The sequence below is a fragment of the Helicoverpa armigera genome, chromosome 2 (genome assembly GCF_030705265.1).
Source record: "Helicoverpa armigera isolate CAAS_96S chromosome 2, ASM3070526v1, whole genome shotgun sequence".
In the NCBI taxonomy this organism is placed as follows: Eukaryota; Metazoa; Arthropoda; class Insecta; order Lepidoptera; family Noctuidae; genus Helicoverpa; species Helicoverpa armigera.
The window spans coordinates 396,583-410,880 of NC_087121.1; the positions used below are offsets into that span (position 1 = coordinate 396,583).

The window sequence follows — 14,298 nt, forward strand, 5'->3', positions numbered from 1 at the left end:
TTAGGTTATAGAAAATGACAAAAAAAACTATTTCATTTCCAGGGTTAGGAAATAATCTGGAATCTTGCGACCAATTCGATATTCTTTTGGACGATCTTAGATCTTAGGGCCAACTTACACATACGGGAATCGGGACCAACGAGCATAATAAGATGTACTTCTGACTTTTTTGCGCAGACTATTCAGTACCTTAAATGAAACGGTAATTAGCTGGATGGATAGAATTAGTAGTACTTAGTTATTTTTTGTGGCATTCGTTCGTTAATGGTTTGCTTTCTCTCTTTACGAGCTGCCTTTCTTCAAGTAAGCAAGTTGCTTTTAAGGCTTAAAGTACCTCCAAATTCGTGTGAGTTTGTATCTATGTTTTGTTTGTTTGGTATGAGTAGACTGTCTAAGAGAACTAACAGTATAAAGTAACTGTTCTACATGTCGTTCGTTACAACAGTTTCATAATAAGCATATCCAATAAGATAATAATGTTATCAGCCGAGGTGCAACCGACACTATTTATTTCATTTTGTCATTTACAGCAGATAAGAATTATCTTACAGTTTAAACAAATTATAGTTCTTGTGCAGTTATTATTTAGATTAATAAATTGCCTTACATAATCCACTAATGCAAAAAGAATCAATCACATGGAAATGGCATTACATCTCTTCTCAGACTTGAACTATAATAATAATCTTCCACGCCGATTTCGGCAACGGCGACCACTTCGACCCTAATGGCGTGCGTGTGCTCTCATGTGGCTGGAGTATCCAATTTTGTGCGTGAAAGTCCGCGCACACTGCGGACATGTCAGGGTACCAGCCACAAAGTTGTAGTTGATAGCTACAGGTGGTCGAGCTTTCAACTCATCTCGTTTGGCATCCAACTCAGAAAGTCGGCGTGCTTCAAAGTCAAAGACTTTGGCTTTAACGCGGCTTCTCCAGTCTCTGCGGTTGGATGCCAGATTCTCCCACTGAGACGGGTCAATGGAACAGCTTTTCATGTGACGCTTCAGCACATCCTTGTATCGCAGCAGCTGTCCGCCACGTTTCCGCTTGCCCTCCTGCAACTCGGAGTAGAGGATGCGCTTGGCCACTCTAGTATCCGGCATGCGCAGTACATGCCCGCACCAACGAAGCTGTCTCCTCATGAGGTATGCTTCAATGCCACCTACATTGGCTTTCCTCAACACTTCTGTGTTACGCACACGATCAAACCAACGGATATTTAATATTTTGCGCAGACATTTGAGGTGGAAGCGGTCTAGTTGCTTGATGTGGCGTCGGTACGGTGTCCATGTTTCCGCCGAGTAGAGTATACAAGGCAACACAACTGCCATATACACAGAAACCTTTGTGGATATCTTTAGGTCATGGGAGCTGAAGACCTTCTTGTCGAATTTGCCGAAAGCAGCGGCTGCAGCACCAATTCTGCTATTGATTTCGGCGTCAAGGTCGCACTTTGATGTTATAATGCTCCCCAAATATCGAAATTTATCGACCTGCTTCAGGACATCTTCACCAAGCATAATGGTCAGTTCTTGACGTCCGTGATTGTCTGAAGACATTACTTCTGTCTTTTTGATGCTGATTTTAGACCAAATGTACAGCACTGCTTGTGAAGGTTCGTGACTAGCTGTTGCAGGACTTCAGGGATTCAGCCACGAAACAGAGGTCATCTGCATACATAATGTCCTGTATATGTGCATAGGACACCTTTGTGGTCGCCTTGAGTCTGTTCAGGTTGAAAAGTTTGCCGTCAGTCCGATAACGAATACGAACTCCTTCAGGAGAAGAATTCAATACTTCCCGGACTACAACTGCGAAATATAATGCAAACAATGTGGGAGCCAGGACACAACCTTGCTTCACTCCACAGGTGACGGAGAAGAAGCTCGATTGGTCATCTTCAACCGCTACACAACATTGCATGTCATCGTGCAGGAGTCGCAGGAGTCTTATGAACTTCTCTGTACACCCCAACTTTCTCAGTACCTTCCAGAGGGCCTCGCGAGGGACGCAGTCAAAGGCTTTTTCCAGATCAATAAAGCAGAGATACAAGTGCTGTCCCTGCTCTCTACTTTTTTCCTGGAGTTGACGGACTGCGAATATTGCCTCACAAGTTCCTCTGTCTGGTCTGAAACCAAATTGGGTTTCCGGCAGAATCTTTTCAGAGAGGTTCCTGAGGCGGTTTAGAAGTACTCTGGCGTAGACTTTTCCAGAGACAGAGAGCAGTGAAATACCGCGGTAAGAACCACATTCCGACCGGTCGCCTTTGTTCCTATAGAGAACCCTGACGCGTGATAACTTAAAAGTTTCAGGAACTTGTTCTTTCTCCCACATAAGCACAAACATTTCCCAGACGCGCGAATGCAGTTCCTCGCCGCCGTACTTCAGAAGCTCACCTGGTATAAGGTCTAGGCCAACTGCACGCTGATTTTGCTGTTGTTTGATGGCACAAAGCACCTCATGTTTAGACAAGGCATCATCCAATTCTTCTGCTATTTGAAGTTGAGGCAAACTGTCTATGTAGTGTAGATCGGCTGTTCGATCTACATTAAGTAGATTATTGAAGTGTTCTGCCCAACGATCTAACACTTCATTTTTGCTTTTCAGCAGACTTTTACCATCCAGCGACTTCAGTGGTACCTTTATGAAGTTGGTGGTACCCAGGAGATTGCGAATTTCGCTATAGAAATCACCGAGCTGATTACTATCAGCAAGCGACTGGATGTATTGAGCCTTGTCTTGCCACCATTTATCTTTAGTGTGTCTCGTGAGTTTACGCAACTCACGGTCACTCTCTTATAAGTGCGCTGTTATTACTGCGCTTGAGAAGTTCTCGGTGTTTGGCAATAGCTTTAGAAAGAACTTCGTCGTTCTCATCAAACCAGTCTTGCTTGCGTTTATTTTTTAGCCCTATGGTGTTAATGGCTACGTCAAGAATGGTCGACGATAAAGCGTTCCAGTCTGCATCAATATCACCGGTATTTTGATGAGAGTGTATATCACATGCCAGCGTTTCAGCGTATTTGCTTCGGGGTCCCGGATGTTTGAGTTTCTCAATGTTTATGTTCTGAGGCTTTTTCCTGCTAGCCCTGAATGGTCGCCGAAGGCAAAGACGCAGTTTGGTGACAATTAGTCTATGGTCCGTCCAGCAATGAGCACCGCGCATAGCACGAGTGACTAGGACCTGAGAGATGTCTCGCTGCCTCGTGATGGCATAGTCAATGAGGTGCCAGTGCTTAGAACGTGGATGCATCCACGTAGTTTTGTGCTTAGCAGCAAGGCGAAACATGGTGTTTGTGATTGCAAGTTGGAATTGAGCACATAAACTAAGCAGCAACTGGCCATTAGAGTTGATGTTGCCTACCCCATGCCTACCCAAAACTTTAGGCCACGCTTCATAATCTTGACCAACTCTAGCATTGAAGTCCCCTAACAAGAGAATCTTTTCTCTGTTCGGTATTTTACGGAGACATTGTGTAAGTTCTTCATAAAATTTATCCTTGATGTCGTCAGAACTATCTAGCGTCGGTGCATAGACACTGATAACATTAAGGAAATTGTCACCGTCTAAGTGAAGGCGCAATGTGGTTATACGGTCCGAGATGTGGATTGGACATTCTTGAAGTGTCTTCACAAGATTATTCTTGATCACAAAACCAACTCCCGACCTTCTTGGTTCTGTTGCTGCAGTGCCCTTCCAGTAGAAAGTGTAGCCACCGCCATGCTCGACTAGCTCGCCCTCATCGGCAAGGTGGGTTTCGCTTACAGCAGCTATATCAATGTTGTAGCGGCGGAGTTCTCGAGCAACTATGGCTGATTTCCGTTCTGGGCAGGCGTTTGTCTCGCGGTCGAGAAGGGTGCGAACATTCCATGCACCAAAAGTCAGTAAAGGTGTTTTACGTTTATTACTGTTGTTGTGTCGACCACGAATAAACAGATGCGGAAGCAGCCGTGGTTACTGCTATCCAAAGAGTGTTTGGGGTGAGCATTTTTTTAGGGCACCTTTTCTAGCCCCCTCCCAGGCTGAGCAAGGAAAGCAGTGCTCCCCTAAAAAGGGCTGCTTTGTCGCTCTGGGTGCTGCCGGATTCCCTCTGTCCCCCCAGCTCAAAGAGAAAACGACCACGGCATGTACTCACACCCCCAGAGCCGCTAGTGTGCAGGTCTCAGACAAAGCTTAGGTTGCATCAGCCCGAACCTCTCTACCTCAACCTATCGCCACTAGTCTTCGCCAAATCGGGGTCCATTATACGGAAGCAGTCAGATGCGCAGGATATATTACAGTGCTCAAACATACGCGCAAACGCAAGAGCACTCTCTCGTCTAACATACCTTTATCCGATGGAACGGTGAACCGCTACGATCGGAGAAATGTTAGATGCAGCAGTTTGACATACGATAACACGATCCCTATCGCTGCCTCTAGGCCTTCCTGCGATGCCTCGGTGTCTTGCCACCAGTGGTGGTCTGCTATTTAGCCAAGACACAATTTCGGGGGATTTCCGATCAGGCTTGGGAGATGTTGTTACCAAGCGCCGGCGCCGACGGTAGCCGCCGCGCTACTGACGGCGCTCGCCGCCGTGCGACACTGTGGCGCCTTCCAGCGGACACGCCAGGTACTGTGGAGAGCCTGCTCTCGCACACGTCCGGCACCGGCGGTGACCGCCGCGCTACTGACCGCGCTCGCCGCCGTGCGACACTGTGCACGACACTGTGGCGCCCTCCAGCGGACACGCCAGGTACTGTGGAGAGCCTGCTCTCGCACACGTCCGGCACCGGCGGTGACCGCCGCGCTACTTGAACTATAGATAAGTACGGATTACTAGTAAAAGTGTGACAAACAAACTGAGGTAGTTCCCCATTATCTTGATAGTAAGGATGGTCACAAGTCAAGGGTTATTGTCGAGTTGCTATCATTTTCTAAATATTTATGCAAGTACATAGGTGGTCAGTAAAAGGTTAAACGATTAGAGTTTAATGATTTAATTAAAGAAAATATATTTTGCCAGATCAGAGATATACATCATAAGGGCATATAAATTTACATTTTACATTCGAAGAGTTAGTTTATCAAGAGTTCTTTTTAACACATCGGTGCAAGTTTGATGGGCTCATTGTTTGCCGCTACCCACACAGTTCCACTGTCGGCCACACCGTAGATCTCCACAGCGGCCTTGCCAACTACCTCTGGTACCTGCATCACCACATCTTCCATCACTTTATTGAAACCAGCTTCGTGAATGTCCCATGATTTTCCACCCAATATTGTAGTTTTTGTGAATCCCGGACAGACGGCAATGACTCTCACACCAGTTGTGTTGTAGTTAAAAGGATGCCCAAGCGATCTGGTAAAGCCCAATACAGCTTGTTTCGAAGTTTTATAGTAGACTAGCCAAGGATTGTACTCGAATCCATAAATTGAAGATACATTGAAGATTGTGCCACCTCGACCTCCCTGGTCGACTCTCCAGTGCTCGAAGAACTTCATGCTCCATTCCATCAAAGCTATGCAGTTGATCTCTATCGTCTTCCTGAGATCAGTCTCGTCTAATATTCCCGCGTTGTTGATTAAAACATCAACTTCATATTTTTGGAAAATATCACTGCTGACTTTTTCTAAATCTTTTGTTATATCACATTTAATGAAAACTGCTTTATCTTTTCCATATTTTTCATTTAGTGTTTGGGCAGCTGTAACGCCGGCTGCTTCAGTGATGTCCAAAAGGATTACAGTTTTGGCTCCATTTTGTAAAAACTGGTCCGCCATTTCATACCCTATGCCTCCTGCGCCTCCAGTTATCACTACCGCTTTGTTTTTAGGGTTTCGATCCATTTTCAGTTAAAGTTTAATATGAATTTGGGTATTATATACTGCGGCACTGCGCTTAACAATGATACTGAAGAAGAATAGTGGGTATATACTCTAATATATATGTACTTGTGTACAACATCTTATCAGCGTATCGAGCGCAATTACAATGGCTGCCGATAAGACGACGACGTGTGATGAGGACATTAACTACGCTTTTCTCTATTCTACATTCTCCCTCTTCACCTTCTTAGTTAACTCCTTGTTTCCAATATGTACGTTCTCAACATAGCATAAATGTTGGCTTCTTAAAATAATTGTCTTCTGCACTACACTGCTCACCTTCAGACATTATTCACCCCTCCTCTTTTGTCCAATCCATTCTTCTCTAGACTGACCTTTCTCTTGAGATCAGGATAGTTAACAGTTTTCAATTTAATTATTAATTAAGCTTTTAGAAAATGTCAAAACACAATTTTATTTCTAGGTTTAGGAAATAATTTGGAATCTAGCAACCTATTGTTTAGCGATTTTATTCGTAATCGTTCCTCATTCGATATAATGTATATTATCTTTCAGCCGATCTTATCTTATTGTGCAGACAGATAACGAGCTGGTATATTATGGTGGCTCAGACCAGGCTTAAGAACCTTATAATAATGCTTTCTTGATTATAGCAGCTAACACATTGGTGTAAGTTTGATAGGCTCATTATTTGCCGCTACCCACGCAGTTCCACTGTCAGCCACACCAAAGATCTCCACAGCAGCCTTAGCAACTACCTTTGGTTTCTGCATTGTTATTTTCTCTTCCATTTGTTTTTGAAACTCTTCCTTATGAATTTCCCAAGATTTACCAGCTAACAATGCAGTTTCTGTGAATCCTGGACAGATGGCAATAACTCTCACACCAGTTATATTGTAGTTAAAAGGATGACCCAATGACCTGGTAAAGCCTAACACTGCATGTTTTGAGGTTTTGTAGTAGATCGCAAACGGATTATATTCGAATCCATAAATTGAAGCTACATTGAAGATCGTACCACCTCGACCTCCTTGGTCGATTCTCCAGTGCTCGAAGAACTTCATGCTCCAATCCATCTAAGCTATACAGTTAATTTCCATCGTCTTCCTGAGGTCACTCTCATCGAGTATTCCTGCGTTATTTATTAAAACATCAACTTGGTATGTTTGTAAAATGTGTCTGCTGACTTTTTCCAAATCTTTTGTTATATCACATTCAATGAAAACTGCTTTGTCTTTTCCATATTTCTCATTTAGTGTTTGGGCAGCTGTAACGCCGGCTGCTTCACTGTTGTCTAAAAGGATCAAAGTTTTGGCTCCACATTCTAAAAAATGGTGTGCAATTTCGAACCCTATGCCTTTTGCACCACCGGTAATAACTATCACTTTATCTTTTGGTTCTCGTTCCATTTCGTAGTTAACGTTGATATGATATTAGATGTGCTGTGCACTGACTATAGTGCTGAACTGATGTAACAGGTATTTACATATAACCTTTATATACTCTCAATCATCTGATGCTATCTAATCTGATAATAATTATTGATTTTATAACAATAACATTTTTGTTTATGTAGTCCTTGCACTATCTGGAATCTAACGCACAAACAAAATAGTTTACATAACACTGTTGTCGTGCATGGTATTTTGTACTCACAGTACTTAAATATATTCCAACAATCACAACTAGATGCCGAAATATCTCTATGATAGCCATTAATTAATATTTTATCTATAGATATACACGGTCGATATTTAGATAATTGAGATATAATAATTTGAAAGAAAACACATGTAAGCAAAACGAACTTTAATAAATTATGACACCTATTTAACAAAGCATAAGTAACGAAACGTTAAACACATTATTTAGCCACTTCTACAATAGGCTTTCCACCTTCAATGAGCCAAGCGGTTCCACTGTTGGCCTTCTGGTAGATGTCCACAGCAGCTTTACCCACAGCTTCCACTTTCTGCCATAATTGTGCTTTGAGGAACTTGCCGAACTCATTGTCTTGGCCCATTTGCCACGTGGCAGGCTGATCGGTCAACTTAGTTTCAGTAAAACCAGGACATATGGCTATTACCCGCACACCAGTCCTTTCAAAGTTGGCTACATGCCCCAGAGACTTTGTGAATCCCATAACGGCGAACTTCGAAGCTTGGTATACTGGCAGAAACTGGTCTACTCTGTAGCCGTATATTGAAGCTAAGTTGATGATGGTACCACCATTTCCTCCTTTATCTTTCCTCATGTGGTCCCAGAAGGCTAATCCCCATTCGGCAACTGCGGTGACGTTGATGTCAATAGTTTTCTTGACTGCACGATCGTTGAGTATACCAGCGTTGTTCACGAGAATGTCCACTTTGTAGCTGTCAAAAATCCACTTGGAAACGGTTTTCATGTCTTCTGTGACATCGCACCTGAGAAACGCTGCTTTGTTATTTCCATGTTTGGCTGTAAGTTTCTTCACAGCCTCAGCACCGAGAGTTTCGTTGATGTCGAGAAGGATGGTGATTTTGGCCCCTTTTTGAAGATAATTGTCGGCAATTTCGTAACCGATGCCCTCTGCTCCACCGGTTATCACAACCACTTTGTCAGTTAAGTCTCGCGCCATGGTGTCGGTTTGTCGGATGGAGTCGGTTTGTCGGATGGTGTCGGTTTGTCGGATGCTGTTTGAGAACTAATTGATTTTAGTATTAACCTCGTTTTATATAGAGTAAGTTAAATTACTATTCAGAACGCGATAAACAGTGACAAACAAGTCATTAATTTGTTGTTTCGATCTTCGTGACATATAATGTTAACTATTGAAAGATAAATGCTAAACTAATCTAGAGCTGTGTGGTAATCAATTTAATTCTAGCTATCTGTATTAGTTATCTATAGTTTATAATAACAACCGGTATTGTCTTTCATTCAATTTATCAATAGGTTAAGTCATCAACTACACTGTTTATCTACTTAAAATCAAAATATTATGTACTTTACAGGTTAGGTTCAATCTTAGTACATTTTCAGTTTACGTAGGTACCTGATGTGTCTTGAGTGAGATACAAAATACAAATCAGTCGGCATGAATCGTTTATGGAAAACGTTATGAAAATACCACCATGCATAATTTTGGTGCATTTATCATGTACATATATGGCTCTTAGTTCAAAACCCAGTAGAAATTGTGGTGGGGTCTTTTAATGATGTAATTATTACATAACTAGCTGTTGCCCGCAACTTCGTCGGCGTGGGCAATATAGAATCGTCAAAATACTACTTATCCCGTAGGTGCATTCTTTCACGTGACAGTATAATTAGGATTACCACTTAGCAGTCGCATAGATTCATTGATCAAGGTTGTGTTAAAAGAAGTAAAGTTTGTGACGTTGTGGATATCTCTGGATCTAACAGCCAATTTGGAAAATTATTACGTTTGGTGCGTAAGTAATTCTCACAGGAAACAGCTAAAATCAAGGTATATATGCTTTGAGTCTGACAAAGCTGTCATTTGTACATTTTCTGCAGCTGCTGTGACTAATCAGAAGCCAGAAAGTCTGTCAGTCTTACCATGGATAATGTCTTGTAATGTGACTGGATTGAAGAGATCAGATAGGTAGTCGCTCCAAGCAAAATATTGGTACTCGAACAGATTCGGTGACTGGAAGCCAACACCAACATAGTTGGGGAATAGTTGGATGGATGATGAAATGAGTCATCATCATCAGCAGGCGCATAGGGTAGGATAGTTTCACTACAGGGGAGAAACGCTTGTATGACGGGGATTTTCTGTGCACTCACTCACTATCACACACACACACACACACTATCACACATTACATGTTTGCATTAGTTCACGAATAGGCAAAATGTACGTATCTGTGAGAGTCCACTTCATGGGTACGTACTTGAAACCTGCAGTTTTGCCAAGATTTTCAAAATGTACGCTCGCAATTTGTCATTTCTTGGTGGAGCCAGCAAATCAAAAGAAACATAAGTGTTGTATACTGTGCGTCACTACCGCACACCGGGAAAATTTCGCCATTATGCATAGCAGAAACGTTTGTTCTCTTGCGGAGAACGTTTTACCATATTTTGTGTCAGAGGTAAATAGGACGACAGTAAGTATCCACCGAAACACTTTCAAAGATTTGATGAACGAACAAATCAGACCTGACTTGGTCACCCGGGGCCAATCAGAGCTCTATGAAGCGATAATACGCTTTGGCTCCTACTGTTATGGTGGTTTCTGTAAATTTATTCACCTCATTCAACGATGAATGTAATTCTGATGGTACTATTAAGAACACTTGCTTAGCGCAAAAGCTGACGTTGGCAGGTCGACTCTTTTGACTTCTCTAATAGGATACCATTGGTTTTTGTGCACTGCACTGCACTGCAATGCATGCTGGATTAGGATAGGATATAGGTGGATAGGATTTGCAACAGAGAACAATTATGTTTTGTAATTGAATGATATCAAACGTAGTTTTATATAAAAGGTGTTTTTTTAGACTTGGCTCGGGTCTTACTGAGACTGTTCGTAATCGTGAACAGTGTATTAATTGCGATCGGAAGTTGAAAGTATCTGGTATGCGACGCGTACTTTGTACGTTTTCAGACGCGATAAAGCAGCTCCCATTTCTTATCTGGGCTGGTTTTTAAAGCTACAGAAACCTACATTACCTCACGCTTAGTAGCGCTTGCGAGAGATAGATCCTGCTTTATTCTAGGATTAAGTTTACATATTTTGCATCAGAAAAAATAATTAAGGTCTACTTAATACTACTAACTCAAAGTACTTAATTTGTTTAAGGCCACCACATTAGTTTCTCTACGTGATCGAATCCGAAACGAGGAGATCCGTAGACGAACCAAAGTCACCGATATAGCCCACCGGATTAGCAAGTTGAAATGGCAATGGGCAGGTCATATTGCTCGCAGAGCAGATGGCAGATGGGGCCGAAAAGTGTTGGAGTGGAGACCACGGACTAGCAAGCGCAGCGTAGGACGTCCACCAACGAGGTGGACAGACGACCTTATAAAGGTCGCCGGAAGACGCTGGATGCAGGTCGCTTCCAACAGGTATCTGTGGAGATCAAAGGGGGAGGCCTATGTTCAGCAGTGGACGTTCTATGGCTGAGATGATGATGATGATGACCACATTAGTGGAAGATAAGCTAAACTATGTTTATGAAAAAATCCTGATATGAACTCCATCTGTAACTTTAAATTATAATTAATTGTTCCACTAAAGTCATCATTTTTGACATAATGTTCAAAAAATAATTTAGATGGCACCGTTTTAAATTTGGCTGAGAACTATTAATTTTCCTTTCATCAAGGTAATAATTGTAGTTGGATTTTGATGTAGCACGGCAAACTGACAAACACTATTGAAATGTCTATCGAAAAATTACACCACGTGTTAAAATATGGTGAATTACGGAAAATACACAACTCCATCTATTGAAATAATCATCTATAAAGAATGTAAATGGTAATTCATTGTTATTTACCGCCTCGCTCCTTTGACAAATTTGAGGTATTTTATTTACCACAGATGGAGCTACTTTAACCTGTACTGTTTTGTCAAACAGATTGCGTGTCGTAATATTTTACATCTTGAATTCACTAAATTAATCATATCTTTTGATAGAGTGAACCGATTTCGATGAAACAAAGCCTAAGTAATACCCCAAGTTACGTAAATTTTTTGTATATAAGCATTGTCTGCATTAAATTCGTAAATTTCACGTGATGCGCGAACAAACAATCACTTTCTACAGATTTATTATATGTATAGATTTGGTCATTCTTGTAATATCCCATTGAAGATGGAAGATATTCAATTTATTTCGATTTGTTGCCAGGTCATTTAGCCTGTAGTCTGCAAGCCGTTATCATTAATTAATACCTACCTCAAAAATTTTATATTTTGAACAGATAATAATGCTTTTATTTTGATAAACATTGTCATGAACAGGATTTATTTGACCTCTTTGCCCGGAAGACATAGGTACCTATTTATTCTTAAAGTCCAAAATGCAATTTTATTTTTAAACTAACCGTTTTCCCGCGTTTTCACCCACGTCCCGTGGGAACTGCTTTTCAAACTGGAATAAAATATAGACTATGTTACTAAGGGAGAGTGTAGCTTTCCAACAGTGATAATTTTTCAAATCGGTTCAGCAATTTCAGGTTTCCTCTTTACTTTAGTAGTATAGAAGAGCAAGGCATTGAAAGTAGGTACTATATCAAGAATTTACCTAATTATAGCTACTTAATATCATAATGATAATAACTCACTCATTACATAGGGAAACTGGGAAACTCAACAGACTAACTGTCGGCCGATGATCGGCCAACGCAGGTGAAATCGCGAATGGAAGTTAGTGGTACGTTACCACTACCTACGACGAACACGACGGTTAGTCAGTAAGAGTCTGACACTTCATCACCGCTTCTAACCCACAGCGGGACATTTGATGATTTTTGGCATCGTTAGAAAAAAAGTGGTATGTTATAATTTTGTATCAACAGAATACCTAGACCTATTGTCTTACTTATTTTCTATAGCTATGCAATGATTGCGTTGTTGCTCCCGCTGTGTCTCACAATGATTGTATGCTATATTAAGATACAATCAATTATATTTGGATGAGAAAAGTACAGACAAAACAACAGTTATTTCTGTGAGTAAATCTTTCTTAACAAATGGCAAGATATTCTTAGCACCCATTGAATACCAATCTTTATTTTTTTTATCAATCTGGGACCTAAGACATTAGGTGTTATTAAATATTTATCTAGAGATGTTTAATTTCATTAATATTATTTTACAAACATCTGCTTACGTATGGCATTGATTGAGTAATTAAAATACTCAAAATAACTTCGAAATAATAATCAGTAATTATCTCACTAAAGTTTGGCCGCTTAGTAAGATGCTTGCTACCTCTATCAAACAGAAATACTGTAATGATTTTGATAAAAGTTAGCAGTAACATATGTACCTTATACATTAGAATAATATACGTGGGTTTATGCTAGTATTCAGCTAGATCCCTACATCAGGGTTAGACTGGAAGCCGACCCTACACTCACGACCGAACATAGTTGGGAAAAGGTCAGGCAGATGATGATCGAAGATAATGATGATGAAGATGAAGAAAGAATTTGGTACCACGGGAAGTCAATATACATCTAATATGGCCTCGATTCTTCTTCAAAACTGACATAAGAAGCAAACAAGGCGTACAGACAGAATACCGATCTTGTTATAGTTAACAAGCTTGCTCTCGGCATGTGAAATAATTTACATGTAAACCGCTTAGTGCCGTCAAACGTCAGGCTTTCAGGCGAGGAACAAAAACTGCTTATGTTATATATTGATGGGCTTATGTAAAACTCTCTAGACGTACTATACAGGAACTTTGGCTTTTAACATGTTCTTGTTTTAGCTTTATATCAAGGAAAGGAAACAAGCCTCAATTCGGTATATTCTCTTACGGATAGTAGATAAGTAACATTCAATAAGTTTTAGCATGATTTCTTTAGTGTGTAGATGGAATTAGGCACCTTACCAAATCCGGATCAAAACTATCCCATATGTTATTCTGTAAAGTTTCATCAAAATCCGTTTAGTTTTAGCGTGACTGTAAAAGCGGCCAAAAATCAAAACATTCATGCTTTGAGGATGTGTAATAAATAGATAACTAAAGCTTGCCCCTAAAATGCACAATTCTCCGAAAGCCTATTTTAAGAATCCCATTAATTTTCATAATCTGAAATACCTTCCGAGAACACGTCTTTTCGTTTATTCACGTCATCGCAAGACGAGGGTGTCAAAATAAATATGCGAACCTTGCAGCGTAAGGTAAGTATGAAGCTTAGAGCATTTCACCAACGAGAGAATAATCACTTCTCCTCCTACTAAAAAACACATACATACTTGTAATTAGATGTACACGTCAAGTGTATTGTCATATGAATTTTTCGTACAGAGATTTGTGCTGGCGAGTCCAGTTGGTTCAATGTTCTAAGGTGTGATTCGTCGCTGATAATACAGCGCTTTTGGCGCATTGTTTGTTCTGGAGGCAGCGTAGTAAGCGCTTATTAAATTACGTGTAAGGGTTGTTAAGAACTCAACAGTTTGCTTTAGAAAAAGGTATGAAAATAAATTAATATTTGTTTGTCATTTGGTTGTTAAATGTTGCAGTTACTTTGGCAGTTGTGAGTTGGTCTCTCTAATCTAACAATCCATGATCACAATTCACAATTAGTAAAAGGAAGGACCTGACGACAGTTTATTTATAGAAATCACTGGCAAATTAAACCACCCTCTTCGGAAAGTATTCGCCGATTCTGTAAATAACCCGGAGTAATTGCTTTTGCTTTTTATGTAGGCGGAGTCAAAAACAAGTCCTTACTTTTTGCAATTCTATCAAGATAGCAGCTTTACGATGGAAAATATAG

General features: G+C 40.8%; 3 protein-coding genes across 3 annotated transcripts; all 3 read right to left on the reverse strand.

Annotated features, from left to right (window-relative positions):
• Window positions 1–4,963: 4,963 nt before the first annotated feature.
• Window positions 4,964–6,170, reverse strand: LOC110378480 (alcohol dehydrogenase 2). The gene has a single exon (XM_049843885.2). The coding sequence runs from the start codon at window positions 5,827–5,829 to the stop codon at window positions 5,080–5,082; it is 750 nt and encodes a 249-aa protein (XP_049699842.2). The 5' UTR covers window positions 5,830–6,170; the 3' UTR covers window positions 4,964–5,079.
• A 152-nt stretch (window positions 6,171–6,322) lies between these two features.
• Window positions 6,323–7,491, reverse strand: LOC110378479 (15-hydroxyprostaglandin dehydrogenase [NAD(+)]). The gene is given in 1 exon segment (XM_021337757.3): window positions 6,323–7,491. A coding segment is annotated over 1 exon segment (753 nt). The 5' UTR covers window positions 7,239–7,491; the 3' UTR covers window positions 6,323–6,485.
• A 132-nt stretch (window positions 7,492–7,623) lies between these two features.
• On the reverse strand, window positions 7,624–8,651 carry LOC110378478 (15-hydroxyprostaglandin dehydrogenase [NAD(+)]). Its single transcript, XM_021337756.3, has one exon. The coding sequence runs from the start codon at window positions 8,444–8,446 to the stop codon at window positions 7,694–7,696; it is 753 nt and encodes a 250-aa protein (XP_021193431.3). The 5' UTR covers window positions 8,447–8,651; the 3' UTR covers window positions 7,624–7,693.
• Between the last annotated feature and the right edge of the window lie 5,647 nt (window positions 8,652–14,298).